General features: G+C 38.6%; 1 protein-coding gene across 26 annotated transcripts in view; it reads left to right on the forward strand.

Annotated features, from left to right (window-relative positions):
• The window catches only part of ZNF462 (zinc finger protein 462), a 166,080-nt gene that overhangs the window by 88,326 nt on the left and 59,203 nt on the right, over positions 1-18,551 (forward strand). For 12 of the 26 annotated variants that reach the window (XM_087957544.1, XM_087957536.1, XM_087957528.1 and 9 more), the window contains exons 6-8: positions 7,443-7,478; positions 7,992-8,110; positions 17,321-17,503. In XM_087957544.1, coding sequence (XP_087813670.1) covers positions 7,443-7,478; positions 7,992-8,110; positions 17,321-17,503 — 338 coding nt within the window. The remainder of the gene's footprint in view (positions 1-7,442; positions 7,479-7,991; positions 8,111-17,320; positions 17,504-18,551) is intronic. The other 14 variants (XM_087957529.1, XM_087957525.1, XM_087957531.1 and 11 more) reach the window with 3 other exon arrangements.

Here is an 18,551-nt window from a genome sequence, read left to right on the forward strand (position 1 = left end):
TTATAATTTTTTATTAATAGCAAATAATTAAAACTATATGACATAAAAATGAAAACACTTAAGAAACTAGTCATACTTTTTTTTCCTTCCTAGCATTTTCCAATAAGTATAGGGTGTGCATTTTTTTCAAATCAACCAAAAGTTGATTCATTGGTTGCAACAGGAATTGTCTATGTAGATTGAGAGTGTGAATGACCTGCCCAAAGTCACCCAGTCGGCTTTCATGTCTAAGGTGGGAGTAGTACTCATAGTCTCCTAGTTTCTAGCCTGGTTCCTTAACCAGGGGTGTCAAACTTGCCATCACAATGGTGTCGCGTGACGTATCGTGACTTTTTTGCTCTTCGCAAAACCGGGCATGGGTGTGGCCAGCGTGTGACGCATCTGGCCTGCGAGTTTGACCGCCCTGCACTAGACCAAACTGGGTCTCCTTAAAACTAATTATAAACCTTCTCATGTCTCAGTTCTCTAAATATACAGGTCTTTTTACAGCTTTCTGAAGGGGATGGGAATGTAGATCTTGTGGGATGGTGTTCCACAGAAGAAATATATTGGATTAGAAGGAAATCTGTTTATGGTGATGCAAATATGTCATGCATTTCATTTGCTTTAGTTATAGAAAGGGGTGGCAAAGAAATAGGCTGGATCAAAGGACCATAGCTTTACTGCTTCAAATTTAGCTGTAGGCAGTAAGGTCTTAGATGAGATGGAATGGATGCAAGGGAGGTCAGGAGATTCGGGTTGAGGTATGAAGTTTAAGGAAACGAATTAAGTCATCGACAAACATAGATGGTAAAAATGTCCCAATTGGAAGTGGAAGCTAATTAATACAAGTCTTTCAAGTTCATCTTGTCCACCTGTCAGTCTAGAAAGTTCCTTCCTTGTTTAGGTTCTTCTATAAGCCCACAGAAATAAATGATGCATTGTTATTTATCTAACAGGAAATGAAATATTTGATGGAGGTAAATCTGTAGGTCTGGCCCATTGGAATCTCATGATAGTATTTACTGAATAATTTGCTTACATAAAAACCTTTTAAGGACACAGTGTTTATAATACCATCAGGTTTGTACTTTTGTAAACATTAGGCACTAAATTTAAGATCACCTTAAACTATTATAGTCAGGCTAGAATTTTGAGGCAGAATTTCATTGTCAGCTTTGTCATTATCATCTGAAACCAAAACAAGGCAGTCTTAACTACCGCAGCAAAAGCTTTCCATTATATGCTTTTTTCCCCTGGTATAGATAAAAATCTGAGATCCATCCAGTGAAGAGTCTAATGCTGTTAGGAACATGCTGAGGTTCCACTGTCAGTGGTGGAAATGTTGTTCCTTGCAAGATCTTCCCAAAGTCTTCAGTTTATAGAAAACACGAGATCTTGCAGGTATCAGGATAGGTGCAAATAATTATCCTGCAGTTTGGTATCTTGTTAGTACTGTCTGTGGAGATCCTTAGCAGGGAACCCATGTTAAGGTACCCATCCTTAAACTGCTCTGCTCCTAAGTTTCTGAGGAGATGTGAGGGATGCATTGTTAGTGTGTACTAGCTAGAATTCTTCTGGGTTCAGCCTTTCTACCAACCATATAAATTGATACATTTTGCTTCAGGTGCACTGCACAATGAGACCATGCATTTCTAGAAAAGGATGCTTCAAAGATCTGAGAGAAGCATTGCCTTGAAGCTATTTGTGAAGCAACAAGCCATTTCTTGTAAAAAGAAGTGACCTCGTTGTTCCAGACTGTTCCGCTCTGCAGCCCTTCCCTTCCTCAGCATCCTTCACCACTTGGGGTGCATGTAGCTGCCCAGAAGCCTATTTTGGCTTTTGCGGAATATTGGAGAAGACTAGAAGGAAACTGCAAGAGAAAGTAGTCCCCTTAGCCTTCTCCAACCCTGCTGATGTCATTTTCTTGAGTTTCCTGCTGAGAAAAGCAAGATACAACAGGAAGCCTTCAAATGGATGCCAAAAGCTTCCCTAAGGCAAGTCATGTTGCCTCCTTGCTCAAACAAAGAGGACATTGTGTCTGTAATGCACCTCTAGGTCATCTCCACAGGCCTACAATCTGGATAATACTCTTAGGCATAAAAGCTGGCTGAGTGACTTCAGACAAGTCATTCCCTCTCAACCTAAGCCACCTCACAGGGTTATCGTTCTGGAGAAAATCTGGCAAAATCAGTGTGTGTGTGTGTGTGTGTCTAAAAGGTGGAATAAAAATATAATAGTAATATTAAATAGTATTATATTAATAACATCAATGTTAATTCATGACTGCCATGCAGGCTCCCAATTTGTATTGTTTAGCTATTACTAGATTTCCCTCAGTTTCTTTGTTTTTGATAGCACCAGCTTTTTGTATTTTAGTCCTCCTGGGTGAGTCTCCTAGGACAAGAGATTTTAAAAAAAAAATTCCTTTTGAAAAGAAAAATGAGGCCACTAGGGGGCTAATTTTATGGGAATACAGGGATGTCCTTTTCGAAACGATTCTTTAAAAATATTTCAAATAAAATTTAAAATAAATTCCTTTCGGCTCCATTTTATTATTTTAAACTTGTACTTTTTTCGGTTACAGGATTTCCTTTAGGATAAATCTCCTATTAATAACTTAAAGCAAATTGTGGAAATACTACTCTCAGTATTTTAGTAAAGCACCTGAGATAATTGATTTGTCCGTTCTTCAGTATCTTTTTTCTTCTTCTTTGTTAATATACTTATCCAAGCCAAGCATTAATCAAAATTATATTTTGTATTCTGTGAATTCAATGAAAAGTAATAATGAAATAGTCAGGTTTTTAATTTTATACTTATAGTCTCACCTCAGTATTGATAAAAGTTATATTACTTCCAATTTATCCTACCAAAGAATGAATGAATACACAACACACACAAACACACACACCTGAAGTGATAATACAGGAACAAAAACCCTAATCTTATTAGTGAATAAAAGGATTAAAAGTCATTTTCAGTCCACATGGTCAGATAAAAAGTTTGAGGAGATTAGCCATACTTTTAAAAGTACAAATATCCACATTAGAAAACAGAAATGTAAATGGTGTTATAAAGTAATGACTTTGATTCTGAGCTAAAATGAAACAGAAACAAAGTTGTGTAATTTTGTATTTCATTTATTTTGTTGGGAACCGGTGTTAAAAGCGATAGCTGAACAGAGAAAGCTGTGCACAGCAACATAATACTTAAGTCAATTTTAGTGATCTATTAATGAATTCTTTCTTAGCACTTTCTCTGGTCATTTGGTGGAATAACTAAAAATTCAGAATGTTTAATATTTGTTCAGCCATAGTTTATTACATCATCTAACTTTAAATTGTAGTTCAGAATTGCAGTTAAATTTGCTTAGTGAAAGTTAAAGTAATAATACCAGACATAAATAAGACTAATCACAATTCTTCGTTTGCACTAACGATAAACTATTGTTAAGTAAAAATACAAACTAGACTTTAACTGAAAAGTTAAAGAATCAATTATCAACAAATGAACCAGCAAACATGTAGAAAACTCTTAAAAACATCACTGGCTTCAGCAAACCTCCTTCCCAGGCAGAAGGAAATCAACAACTAGCAGATGTCCTGAATGTGTTTTACTGCAGATTTGAAAAGAAACTACAGCCACCTATCTCCACAACCCACATCTCAAACACACCAACAACAGCCAAGCCTCCTACAACTGGCCCCAATCCATTGGGCTCACAATCTCTGGTGATCACAGAAAAAGAAGTACAAGATCTATTACACAGACAGAAGCCAAGAAAAGCATCAGGGCCAGACAAGATAACTCCTTCTTGCTTAAAAGTCTATGCTGACCAATTGGCCCCCATCTTCACCCGAATCTACAATAGATCACTAGAGATGTGCTATGTTCCTTCCTGCTTCAAATGTTCTACCATCATCCCAGTGCCAAAGAAGCCCTCCATCAGGGAACTGAATGACTACAGACCAGTTGCTCTAACATCTGTAGTTATGAAAATCTTTGAAAGGCTTGTGCTGTCCCACCTGAAAACCACCACAGATCCGCTGTTAGATCCCATGCGGTTTGCATACCGAGCAAATAGATCAACAGATGATGCTGTTAACATGGCTCTGCATTACATCCTACAACACCTTGAACCTCCAAATACCTATGCAAGGGTCCTCTTTGTAGACTTCAGTTCAGCATTCAATACCATCATTCCAGACACTCTTCTAAATCAATTAAACCAACTAGCGGTACCTGAACACACTTGTAAGTGGATCATAAGCTTCCTAACAGACAGGAAGCAGCATGTGAAGCTAGGCAGAATCACGTCCGATACCTGTACAATCAGCACAGGGGCCCCCCAAGGCTGTGTGCTATCTCCACTTCTCCCTATATACCAATGACTGTATTTCAAACGATTCATCTGTTAAAATACTGAAGTTTGCTGATGACACAACAGTGATTGGTCTCATTCGATACAACGATGAATCTGCATACAGACAGGAGGTTATACAACTTGCCTCGTGGTGTAACCAGAACAATCTGGAACTGAACACACTCAAAACCGTAGAAATGGTAGTAGACTTTAGAAGAAACTCTCTCATACTACCACCTCTTACAATACCAGACAACACAATATCAACAGTAGAGACCTTCAAATTTATAGGTTCTACTATATCACATGACCTAAAATGGACACCTAACATCAAAAATGTCATCAAAAAAGCACAACAAAGAATGTTCTTTCTGCGCCAACTCAGAAAACTCAAACTGCCCAAGGAGCTGCTGATACAGTTCTACAGAGGAATTATTGAGTCTATCATCTGCACCTCTATAACTGTCTGGTTTGGCTCTGCAACCCAACAGGACAGACACAGACTTCAGGGGATAATTAGGACTGCAGAAAAAACAATTATAACCCACCTGCCTTCAATCGAGGACCTGTATACTGCATGAGTCAAAAAGAGGGCTGTGAAAATATTTACAGACCCCTCACATCTTGGACATAAACTGTTTCAACTCCCCTCAAAACGATGCTATAGAGCACTGCACACTAGAACATCTAGACACAAGAACAGTTTTTTTTCCCGAACGCCATCACTCTGCTAAACAAATAATTCCCTCAACACTGTTCAACTATTACAAAATCTGCACTACTATTACTGTTAATCTTCTCATCATTCCTTATCACCCATCCCCTCCCACTTGTAATTGTAGGACTGTAACTTTGTCGCTTGTATCCTTACAATTTATATTGACTGTTTCTTAGTATGATTTGATTGCTTATTGTACCCTATGACTATCATTAAGTGTTGTACGTTATGATTCTTGATTCTTAATGAATGTACCTTTTCTTTATGTATACTGAGAATATTTACATCAAGACAAATTTCTTGTGTGTCCAATCACACTTGGCCAATAAAGAATTCTATTCTATTCTATTCTATTCTATTCTATTCTATTCTATTCTATTCTATTCTATTCTATTCTATTCTATTCTATTCTAATATTTCCTATTTCTTTTCCCTGGCTATTATCATCTGAAGGACCCTAGAAAATTGTTAGGTTTACACCTACCTCTGGCTGTTTTCTCCAAGTTAGTGTTTTACACAATAGTTGTTAAATTGTTTGAAAGATGACTTCAGAATGTATAGAACACACTTTGTTCAGGTGTGCGATTTGCGATTTTCTCAGTAAGAGGTTATATCTGAATGCATAAAGTCAGCCAGAAGCAACTCGATGTGGCTGCTTTGAAAATATGAGCTTCAAAGAGGTTTTGGGATAGTCTAAAATACCAGTGTCAAATTCACTGCGTCACGTTGCCGTCTCGTGACGTTTTTCCCATTCGCAGAGCTGGAGTGGGTGTGTCCTGTGAATGATGTATCCGGGCTGCCAAGTTTGACACCCCTTCTCTAAAACACTCATTTGAAAGGTTTTGAAAAAAATCCTGCTCTTCATTTAGATTGACATTACCAGCCATTCTGGTTGCTGACAGTTTTTATAAAATAATTTTAATTACATATTTTACTTCTGTGGTGATCATTCTGCCCAGCAGAGAATAATTAAAAACACTGGAGATACTTTTCCCCTGGGGATGAAAATTTATAGTAAGGGCATTTCTTACTGTTCAGATACATAGCCCAACAAGGAAACCAACTTCTCTCACGTATTTGCACGATTTTTGGGAGATACGGCTTACTTTTGTTGGAATCAGTATTTTGAATGGATTTGTTTTATTCATATTCTGCAGGTGGCTATGACAATCCTAGTTTCATTTTAGTTGTTCAGTTTGTTTTTTTCAATTAAATACAAGTTGTGGATCTAGCACCCCTAGGAAAATGTCTTCTTTTGTGCAAAAATTCACAGCATTTGTTTCTCCTGGTAGGAAGGAGGGACTTCAACTGTCTGCTGACTATTTTTATTTCAGCTAAAAAGTTTGAAATAAATGAACAATGGTTAGATGAAAAGAGAAGTACTTAATGCTACTGCATATTTACAAAGAGGCTTAGCTATTGAAAGTCACCTACCTCTTCTCACATGCTACAGTCATATTCACGTATGCAGGCTACAAATAGAATTATAAACTTTGATTTCAACCTCTAAAATTTTGTGTGTGTAAAAAGAGCAAGCATTAGATAAAGTTCATGGCTTCTTTAGTCTTGGTACTTAGTGTGTGTGTGTAAGAAACACCCCCTGGTTTCTGCAGCAACATTTCTGCAGCACACAGTTGCATCTCTCCTTGATTTCCAGAAGTCTCCTGGAAATCTCCTGTGTTCCTGGCTTGAAATTAAAATGTTTGTAGAGCTCCTGTTAAGTTTTTTATTTTTTTATTTTCCATGTTGAGAATCTTGTTTTGGTCCAGACAGTCATGTGATTTTTAGTTATGTTTTTAATATATGCATTGGACTTACAGTATGTTGCCAAGAATCTTCATAGAGTTAGGTGGCCTTAACAAATCTAATAAATGAATAATACACAACGTCTCAGTTTAATTATTTTCATATTATCAATGGTGTAACTATAGTGGTGGTGCAAGTGGTTAGAATGCAGTATTACAGGCTAATTTTGCTGTAGTTCGATCCTGACTGGCTCAAGGTTGACTCAGCCTTCCATCCTTCCAAGATGGTTAAAATGAGGACCCCAGGTTGTTGGGGGAGGAGAAAATACTGACTCTGTAAATGGCTTAAGAGAGTGCTGTAAAACATTATGAAGCAGTATATAAGTACTAGAAGAAGTGGTTACCTTGGTTCTTGTGGGCTGAGATTTCGGTCTTAAAATAAAAATAAAATAAAATAAAAAAATAAAATTATAAAAAATAAAAAAATAAAATTATAAAAAATAAAAAAAATAAAAAAAGATGGACCTGGCCACAGGCAGGTATAGGACCAATGTACATGGTCCAATGAGGAGAAGCTAATTTGACCAGAGAGCATATCGGATATAGGTGACCACTTTCTTCCTTTCCTCCTCAGCCCTTCAGGAGACTCAAATCTACTCTTCTGGCAGAGGTACAGTTGTGTGATGCTTCTCCTTTTCTTCTTTCTTTCTGCCCTGAATTGCTACTGCTTGAGCTTTCTAACCCATCAACGGGGCCACTGGAGAGATCTGGCTTGCAGCTCAGGGGGCTAGTGGTGGTAAAGGTATTAAATTAGGAGAGGAGAGACCAGTTTCTTGCCCACTCTCAGTTGCGTAAACTCCCTGGTGACTTTGGGCCCATCATTCATTCTCTGTCCTACCCAGCACATGGTGATGCTATTGAAGGGGAAATTGGAGGAAGGAGCTCTTAAGTATGCTGCTTTCAGCTCCTGAACAAAAGGCAGGGTATAAATCCAATAAATAATATAATATTCATGCTCCTCCACCTCTTCTGCAGAGCACCTTATCTGTGAAAAGAAAATGAATCTGTGTCGGTGCAGGCGGTATGCAGTAGATGTCTTTCAGTCATCCCATACTGGTTGAAATGATTGATATTTTTGCTTCTTTCTTTTTTTGCTTCCCATTGCTGCTTTTCTCCTGCCAAGTTTGGATCGCCATATGCAAGCACACCATGGACATCACAAACCATTCCGCTGCAAACTCTGCCCTTTCAAGTCCTCGTATAATAGCCGGCTGAAAACTCACCTCCTCAAAGTCCATGCTGGTAAGTCTCTTCCCGAGATTCATAAAAAGAAGGTCCCCTTCCTTTTTTTTTTTTTTAACCCTCCCTCACTGTTTTCTGCTGCTGTAGCCTCATCAATTAACAGTAGCTTGCAGCCTTAAAGTGAGCCTTGGGGCCAATTAGGGGGAAAGTGCTTAAGTTAAGCTAATTCTCCATTCAGCAAATCTTAAGCTGGAATTGAACCAACTGAGTTAGGTGATCCTAAATTAGACACAGGCTGGAACTTAATTCCAGAGCCATAATTAAACTTCTACTAGGGTGGAAACCAGGGCAAGAGGTTGAATTAAGAACTTAGGCTGCAGCAAAACAGCCAGCCCCTTTGGATAGCAAATGTTAATCAGGTTGAAATAAAAGGGCTGTGCCAAATGTTCATATTCAGATTATGTGGTGTAATTTTACACTTTGTTTTGAGCCTAGTCATAGCCATTATTCCTTGCGTACTTTGTCATAATTGTATGTTTACAGTCTGCTTTTTTGGTAACTGCAAAGATCCCATATTGGACACTTTTATGAGGATATGGACATATATGATGTCGCTGTATGGTTCAGTGAGAATAAGCAACAAGAATGGAGTGCACGCTTTAATAGACATTCATGGACCGTTCGTCATGCTTAAATGTACATTTTGAAGCATGTGTATTCTAAGAAATCACATTCAGATAGGAATCCCAGATAGGATCAGATAGGATTCTGATAGGAGTTATGTATTAACCCAAGGAGCCTTGGAGATCTCCAGGGAAGACTTTATAAACTTTGAATTTATGGTCTCCTTTAAAATTGTGGGAAACCATGAATATTTTAATAAGTAATATTTAGAAACCTAAATTCTAGTAAGTATTACAATGTGTAGTCTGTTCAGTAAAGCACAGAGAAGTTAGGTGAGTTTATTAAATGAGAATTTAATCTGACAGTTATAATTTTGACTGTGTTCTTCATCAGCAACATAACTAACAATAGCTTGAAAATAATTAAGTACCGCCTGCCAACTCATTAGTTTATGGACATACATTTCAAAACCAAGAATTTCAATAATAGCTGTAGGCTTTAGAGATTTCTCTTCAAAGTTAATGTTGTTGAGAAAGATACAAGTTTGTTAAAGCAAACATAGTTAGAAACTTCTTACTTAAAATAATATTACCAAATACTGGATATGGTAGTTGCAAATTTTATTTTTTATAGTTGTACCAATGATCATTTTTGTAAGTCTTAGTTCTTTGATAAGTATAGCATAGTCATTGTCATTGATTGGCTGTTTTGTTCTGTCCTATTACAGGTTCGTCTCTGATAAGCTTTGGTTTTATTTATCAATTAGTCCCAAAAAATTTGGGTGGGGAAGAGGGTAGCTTTGGTTTCATGTGTCAATTAGTCCAAAATAAATTGGGTGGGGAAGAGGGTAGATTGCCCCCATCATTCAGATTTCCAAGCTCCTTCCAGGTGATAATTGAGTGATAACTCTCTACAATTTTGAGATCAGATCTTTAGGAAATTATATTGCTGAAGGTGTGCCCTGAAGTCAATAATTCCAGTTTATGTTCTTTCAGGAATGTTTAGCCAATATTATAACCTGAAAATACTTGCATGAGATTTTCAATGTTTGTGTTCTTCTTTTAACATAGCCATAAGTATCAAGATGTGGTTATGTGATCTTCATTGTGTTCTGTGCTGCTACAGTTTTACCAAAGTTTACACATCAGGATCATATGACTTATTTCTACCTTGACATTTTTTTCCTCTGTGATTACATTTCTATACAAAACTGGTATTTTATTTCAAAGCTAGACATGACAGAGGTACTATTTTTATTCAGTTCTATTTTGATTGAGTACAGAATTAACTTGTGGAATTTTCTAGCACTAGATACAGTATTGGCCACTAGCCTAGATGGTTTTAAACATGGGTTGAGCACATTCATATACATGGCTAATAATCTTGATAATTAAGGTAATTTCTGTGCAGTGTCTCTGAATGCCAGCTCTTTTATCTAGTCAGTAGAGGAATGGTGGCTGCTTGTACACTTGTTTATACATATCCTGAAGACATTTATTCAGCATTATAAATGGACTTGTACACTAGAATCTTATAGTTGAAAGGAATAGTTTTGGAATAAACTAGATTAGCCCTTTATTCTAACGTAATAAAGTTGTACTTGAGAGCCCAGGTATACTGCACTGTATATTTTTTTAATATTACTAGGTGTTCATTTCAGCTGACTCTTAAATGGAAAATGATTTGGGGATTTCTTTTGAAACTTTAAAAAAAAACAAATGAAGTTTTTTTGAAATGCTATTATATTTCTTTGTAGCCACGGATCCTACTTAGGTTTCTTCATTTGATTTGCTACTGATATTTTCTGTAGATTTTCTGAGATTCTTGACCTAATGTATATAAAGCAACTAATCCTTCTGAAAGCAGTTTAGGCCAGTTAATTGTCTCTTTGTAGAATATCTTTTGTTTGGTGTTTAATGTCAAAGGGTTTGTTTGGATTATTGAATTATTAGCTGCATATCCAGAAGTAGAGCAGGAGGGCTGGAAGCATTTAGTGACTCTTGCTGAAGTATATTTTGGGGTTATATGCTGCTGTCTTAAAGGAGGAATCAAATAATACCTTTCTGTACTAAAAAAAAACCCGAGCCTCTCATAATATTCTCTGATGACCCCCATATTCTATTTTCTATTTTTATTCTAGATAGCTCACTTTGAGGGATGCAGAACTGTTTTGTTATTTTAACATTTACCCTAAACATTCACATCTATGGAACTTCTGTTTAGTGAACGAACTTAGAATATGAATGTTATATGTAAACCCATGCTCATCCTGCTGTAGACTTTGGCATTTTTGCCTTTAGTATTTAAGCATTTGGAAACAATCATTTTTCTATCATCAGTTGGCTGATGTTCTTGTTTATAAATATATTTAGCAAAGCATTTTAAGGAACTGTCATTTGTTTTCCTCTTGTCAATTCTTATTCTCATAGTCTCATGTTGTAACTTCTGGCTGAAGTGTGCGTTTTGGTCTGCTGGGATTGTACTTAGAAGAAACACTAGAATCAGTTCATGGTGGGTATTCTTATTCACATGAGTATCTCATGTTTCCTGGTGCAGAAAAAGTCAGCAGCTCATTTATCTGAATGTACAATGCAGGATCCAATCTGGGTCGGTCACCGAGACCAGAGGTTTAATCTTCAGAGCTTTGAGAAATGTGCTGGGGCCCAACCTCAGGGAATTTCTGGTGAGAGAGAACCGTGAAGATGGACTCCAGCACAAGTTTAGAAGCTTGAAAGACCACTTCTGGTCCCGGTTGGATCCGGGACATTATCCTAGGACATGATAATGTAAAATATACAATCTTTCACATTAGAGACAGTTCTGTATAGAGCAGGGGTGTCAAACTCAAGGCCCAGGGGCCAGATTCAGCCCATGAGGTGCTTAGATCTGACCCGTGGGCCTGCCCTGGAAACAGCAAAGAACTGGCTCATGGTGCCTCTGCCAGCGAAAAGGGAGCTTGGGAGGGTTATACACGGCCCTCCTGAGCTCCATTTTGGGCCGTGGTGGCCTCCTGCAACCTTCTGCCAGCAAAAACGAAGTCTGGGAGGGCCGTCATAGACAAAAACAGAGCCTCGATGAGTGGCATCGAGCTGGCCATGCCACCTTTGCCACGCCCCCTGGCCCCTGGGGTCAAATACAACCCTGGTGCGTCCCTCAATGAAATCGAGTTTGACATCCCTGGTATAGAGGTTAAGGCACCAGGCTAGAAACTGGGAGACTGTGAGTTCTAGCTGTGCCCTAGGCAGCGTGACTTGAATTTTGCACCAGTCATTCTCTCTCAGCACTAAGAAAAAGCAATGACAAACCAGTTTCCAAATCTTTTGCCAAAAAATGCAGTACTTGTCTAGGCAATCACCATCAGTCAAAACTGACTGACAGCACAACAACAAATATTCCATGCAATAAATATCCTTTCAATCGTATTGTTTGTGAGTTCCTTCCAGCTCATCTTTCCCCTGGCGAATGGCAGGAAGGTTGAATGGGCAGACCTGATCCATAAATGCTAGTCTGTCTCAGTAGAAAAAAAAATGATTTGTGTTCATATAGTAGTTCTTGAAAACATCATTCATACTTTGTAATGTCTTGAAACAGCCATTTTTTCCTCCACCTAAATGTCATTTTGCTTTTTAAACTGAAATTTTGTTCATCATAAACAATTACCCTAAATAAGCATTATTATATAACATCCACCAGATCTTGGAGCAGTCTTGCTTTCATGTCAAAGACAGCGTCCTTGTAAAATTTGAAACCCCTTTATCACTTAATTCCTAATTGCACTCCTTTTCGTCCTTTGATCCTTTTGCACATTTTTCCATCTAACATCATTACATTCACTTATTCGTGCATCTTCAAATGGTCTCAGTTGCTCAGGCACCAAAACTAGTTGCCCCATAATTCTATTATGTTGCATTAGATCTGTATAATGAAAGATTATCAGAATGTAAGATGGGTTAGAAGTCATAGAATCATAGGGCTGGAAGGGACCTTGGAGGTCCTCTAGTGCAACCCCCTGCCCAGGGCAGATGTCTTTATTCCATCCCGGACAAATGTTTGTCCAGTCTTTTCTTTAAACTTCAGCTATGGAATACCCACAACTTCAGAAGGCAAGCTGTTCCATTGATTAATTCTCAGGAAATTTCTGCTTAATTCTAAGTTGGATTTTCCTCTGATGAGCTTCCATAAATTGCTTCTTCCTTGCCATCAGGTGCTGAATTGGCTCTTTGGGAATCAGATTGAAGACAACTAGAAAGTAGAAATTATTTCCAGTAGGCCATCTACATGAGGCTCATTCCTCAATGACATATACTTCATTGTTCTATTTTTCTATTTTATTTATATATGCTGCTCTTATGACTTCGAAGAATTATAAATGTCAGGTGGTGGTAATGGTGGTGGTGGTGTGTGTGTGTGTGTGTGTGTGTGTGTGTGTGTGTAATTGAAGTAAAAGAATACTGAGAATTTTTTTTAGAGAATTACATGAGAAGAGTATTGATATGCCAGACAGTGAAATTGAAAAGAATGTTATCATTGTTAGTGCTTAAGGAAGAAAAAAAATGATGAAAAGCATTTAATACATGCTATGAGAATGTTGGAAAACAGTAAAGCTGCAAGTATAGATGGTGGAACTGGAGAAATGTCAAAAGAGGGATGTGGTTTGGAGTGGCTGTGCATTTATATAATGTGTGTGAAGATTTCATCTGTGTCTGATGATTGGAAGACTGCCATTATGTTCCTTTGTACAAAGGGAAATATAACAAGAAAGAATGCAAGAATTACACAGCAATTAGGTTGTCTCATATGCCTGGGAAAGTTTGGACAGAATTCTGATCTCAGAATGTGGCACTGAGCAGAATTTGATAAATGCATATGGTGCTATGCCAGCCAGAGGCTTAGAAAGCAGAAGTTTTGTTTTTGAGCGGGTTAGTGAAAAATCTATGAACTTGAGAAAGAAAGATTATAATACTGATTGATGTATAGAACAATGCTAAAATATTGAATTAATTAAGGGATATTTTATAAGAATATAGAGTTGAAGGCTGCTGAAAACAGTCTGTTGCATGTAAAGTATGTTCAAGAATAATAAGAATAATGAATAATAGAAGAATAAATAAATGCTTAAAAGATTTTAAAAGGTTGTGATATTCCTTTGGTTATTTAATACACTGCTCAAAAAAATAAAGGGAACACTTAAACAACACAATGTAACTCCAAGTCAATCACACTTCTGTGAAATCAAACTGTCCATTTAGGTAGCAACACTGATTGACAATCAATTTCACATGCTGTTGTGCAAATGGAATAGACAACAGGCAGTTAGCAAGACATAGCAAGCATAGGCAGTTAGCAAGACATCCCCAATAAAGGAGTGGTTCTGCAGGTGGTGACCACAGACCACTTCTCAGTTCCTATGCTTTCTGGCTGATGGTTTGGTCACTTTTGAATGCTGGCGGTGCTTTCACTCTAGTGGTAGCATGAGATGGAGTCTACAACCCACACAAGTGGCTCAGGTAGTGCAGCTCATCCAGGATGGCACATCAATGCGAGTTGTGGCAAGAAGGTTTGCTGTGTATGTCAGCATAGTGTCTAGAGCATGGAGGCGCTACCAGGAGACAGGCCAGTACATCAGGAGACATGGAGGAGGCCATAGGAGGGCAACAACCCAGTATCAGGACTGCTACCTCCGCCGTTGTGCAAGGAGGGACAGGAGGGGCATTGCCAGAGCCCTGCAAAATGACCTCCAGCGGGCCACAATTGTGCATGTGGCTGCTCAAACGGTCAGAAACAGACTCCATGAGGGTAGTATGAGGGCCCGACGTCCACAGGTGGGGGTTGTGCTTACAGCCCAACACCATGCAGGACGTTTGGCATTTGCCAGAGAATACCAAGATTGGCAAATTCGCCACTGGTACCCTGTGCTCTTCACAGATGAAAGCAGGTTCACACAGAGCACATGTGACAGACGTGACAGGGTCTGGAGACGCCGTGGAGAACGTTCTGCTGCCTGCAACATCCTCCAGCATGACCGGTTTGGCAGTGGATCAGTAATGGTGTGAGGTGGCATTTCTTTAGGGGGCCGCACAGCCCTCCATGTGCTCGCCTGACTGCCATTAGGTACCGAGATGAGATCCTCAGACCCCTTGTGAGACCATATGCTGGTGTGGTTGGCCCTGGGTTCCTCCTAATGCAAGACAATGCTAGACCTCATGTGGCTGGAGTGTGTCAGCAGTTCCTGCAAGACGAAGGCATTGATGCTATGGACTGGCCCGCCCGTTCCCCAGATCTGAATCCAATTGAGCACATCTGGGACATCATGTCTCGCTCCATCCACCAACGCCATGTTGCACCACAGACTGTCCAGGAGTTGGGGGATGCTTTAGTCTAGGTGTGAGAAGAGATCCCTCAGGAGATCATCCGCCACCTCATCAGGAGCATGCCCAGGCATTGTAGGGAGGTCATACAGGCACATGGAGGCCACACACACCACTGAGCCTCATTTTGACTTGTTTTAAGGACATTACATCAAAGTTGGATCAGCCTGTAGTGTTTTTTTTTTCACTTTAATTTTGAGTGTAACTCCAAATCCAGACCTCCATGGGTTGCTAAATTTGATTTCCATTGATAATTTTTGTGTGATTTTGTTGTCAGCACATTCAACTATGTAATGAACAAAGTATTTAATAAGAATATTTCATTCATTCAGATCTAGGATGTCTTATTTTTGTGTACCCTTTATTTTTTTGAGCAGTGTATATTTCTGCATATAAAGTATATATATGAAATACATTTGTTGACATTAGAGATACGTTTATTGGGAATGTGAATGTCTGTACATTTCTGTAGAAATAATGCTGAGCTGTTGGCTGAGGACCCAGATGATTTGCACTTAATATTGTGAATTCTAAACTTTAATGTATTAAAGATCAAAGTAGTTATCTTTGAGAAGAAGAATAAAGTTAAGCACTGCAAGCTGTGCAAAAATCATGAAAAACAAGAACAAGGATTTTTTAGATGAATTTGTGGGCCTTGGTAAAATATTTATCAAAGATGGGAAACTGAAAGTACATAGAAGTGATTTGGTCCGAAAGAATGAATGAAGTTAGGAACAAAAAAAAGTGGGTCAAGAGAAAACAAAACACTGAAAAGGTAATGTTTGATAACGTTGAAAAGATCTTCAAAAAAGAGAAATTTAAAGAAAATACAGTGGATAGATGTGGTGGATGCAGGGATGAATCCCAAGTATAGAAAGATAAGGAAAATTACGGTGTTACAGGTAAATCTTTATTTAACAATGGAAATTGGGACTAGATATTCCATCACTAAGCTGTCCATTTGTTAAGCACGATGTCATACAACTGTGGTGGTTCGTGACAACAATTCTGGCTGCCCCAGTTGCCATCATTAAGTGACAGCCACACAGTTGTAAAGCAGAGACATCACATGACTTGTGATTTGCAACTTCTGGTCGGCTTTCCCATTGACTTTGTAAGAAGCCGGCAGGGATGGTTACAAATTGTGACCACATGACCATAGAACGCTATGATGATTGGAAATGCAGGGCGGTTACTACATGCCCTAATCGCAATCACATGACTGGGGTTGCGCTGTAATGGCTGCAACTACAAGGACCAGTTGTAAGAATCATGTAAAAGTGCTATCGCTTATTAATGGTACTTAACACCTACCAATGAACAAGCGGGAACTACTGGTCTAAGAATTAAATTTCCTTCTCCTTTTGATATCTATGCTTTTAATTCCTCTGGGTTATATTTTCCTGTTCCTGTTCTGCACTTACCTTGCTTCCCCGGGAAAGAAATAATGTGATGGGCATGTAAGTCTGTATGTATGATGCCCAAATGTCAAGTTCAATTCAAGTAAAAGGATTAATTAATAGTTACCAGTAGACACACTAGGAGAGTTTACAGTTTCACCCCTGGACTCATGACCTCAATCAACACGGTACAAGTAACACATCATTAATCATGCTAATGAGGGTTATTATCATTTAAGTACTGTTTGGCATGAATATTACGTTTTCGCTATGTACTTTAGCCCCTGGTATTTCCCTTCTTATCTCTTGGAGATTGACTTGCTTCCTCAAGCGAAGCTGCTCCACCCCCATTTTCTGCCCCTTTAAGCAATTTTTGTTAGGCTTTGCTGTCCCATTGATATGCCATGCATATAGGGAATTTTCACCATGGTTAACAATCAGCAGTTCATTTATCTGAATGTACAATTTCTCATATTAGAGACTCTTTGGTACAGCGCTTAAGGCACCAGGCTACAAACTGTGTTCTAATCCTGCCCTAGGCAGTGTGACTAAGACTTGGGGCTCATTGTCTCTCAGCACTAGGAAAATGCAATGACAAGCTACTTTCCAAAACTTTTGGTTTGAAGGAAAGAACAGCTTCTAGTATGTCAACCAAATTTCAGCATTGGTCCTGAGACTAAAGGAAATAGGACAGTTCCAACGTTTTTATTCTGTAGGATTACCCAAAGGAGGATCCCATGGAATTTCGTTAGGACCCATTGCTGATTCCATTTGAAGCAAAATACCCCCCTCCCAAGCTTCCTTTCTCACCCCTCTACTTCCCACCCCCTCCTGTTATCCTGTGAGCTGATGACTTGCTTGTTGTTTTGCTCAAACAGGTGAACATGCGTACAAATGTTCCTCCTGTTCATTTTCCACCATGACAATCAGCCAGCTAAAAGAGCACTCCCTGAAAGTGCATGGGAAGGCATTGACACTACCAAGACCACGAATTATCGGCCTTGTAACCTCGCATGCCTCCAAGAACCACACTACTGCTGAAGAAGCGGAAGACTCGAATGGTAAGAGGTGCTCTCAGCACCCCCCCTTCCCGCCCTAGGGTTCTAGAGGGAGAATCTGTTTTCTTCTCTTCATGGGGAAAAAGTCTAATTCAGAGGTTTTGTTTTTTTTCACTTATAGAGGGGAAAAAAATCCCTTCCTACCTAAGCAAATTGGATGTTGATAGGCATAGGAGAGCAGAGCTCGTTCACGCTTTTATCCCTATAATTGGCACGTAAACAATTTAGATTTCCCTGCGTTTCTTCTTTAGGGTCTTAGGATACTCCATTATCAATACTTTGCAGCTTTAAAATGAAGAAGCAGAAGCATTACAGACTTTCCCTAGTTGAGGATTATGTTGTTGTGGAAATGAGGCTAAAATGTTTGTTGATCCTTGGCTGTCACCATTCATACATTAGCAGCAAGAGGTGTTTGGGAAACAAATTCGTTGATTCATTTTTAAGCAATGCCATATGGGAACCTGAAATGTTAGCCATAGTAAAGAGCTGCGCCCTGCTATCCCTTCTCTCAACACATATTCTCTTCCTTATAAATTCTGACATTTTCTGAACTAGCCTGTGAAAACATCTATAAAAACCAGATAGCAAGTCTCTGAGGTAGCTTTATCAAAAATTTCTAAACACCATAAAGATTAATGCTGTGAACTGGTCCACCGCTTCCGCTATTGGGGTCAATGTATGTTACAACTAAGCTGGCCTCATGATTTTTGTGTAGCAAATGTGGCACCTGTGAATGGAATAGTATGGCAGTAATGCTTAGTACAGTTAATTTCCTAGAATTCTATGACTTTTCCATAGAACAGATCGTTTAGAATTTGATAACTTATTTTTAAAAGCATTATCAGGTTACACACATTTAATAAAGTTTGGTTAGTTTATCGCGTGTTAGATTGTGTAAATTTTGGCATCTAGCTTAATCTTAGGTCAGGCAAGTTCTTTAGTACTATATCTCTGCCTCAGACTGTTTTAGTAGATCTTTCTGTCAAATGACAATTGTATTTGGTTATAGTTTTTTTTTCTGGTGATTTCTAGAGAGAATAATTAATCCTGA

Source organism: Notechis scutatus, chromosome 2 (assembly GCF_049901735.1).
Source record: "Notechis scutatus isolate UNSWTSFEM ecotype Mainland chromosome 2, rNotScu1.2, whole genome shotgun sequence".
In the NCBI taxonomy this organism is placed as follows: domain Eukaryota; kingdom Metazoa; phylum Chordata; class Lepidosauria; order Squamata; family Elapidae; genus Notechis; species Notechis scutatus.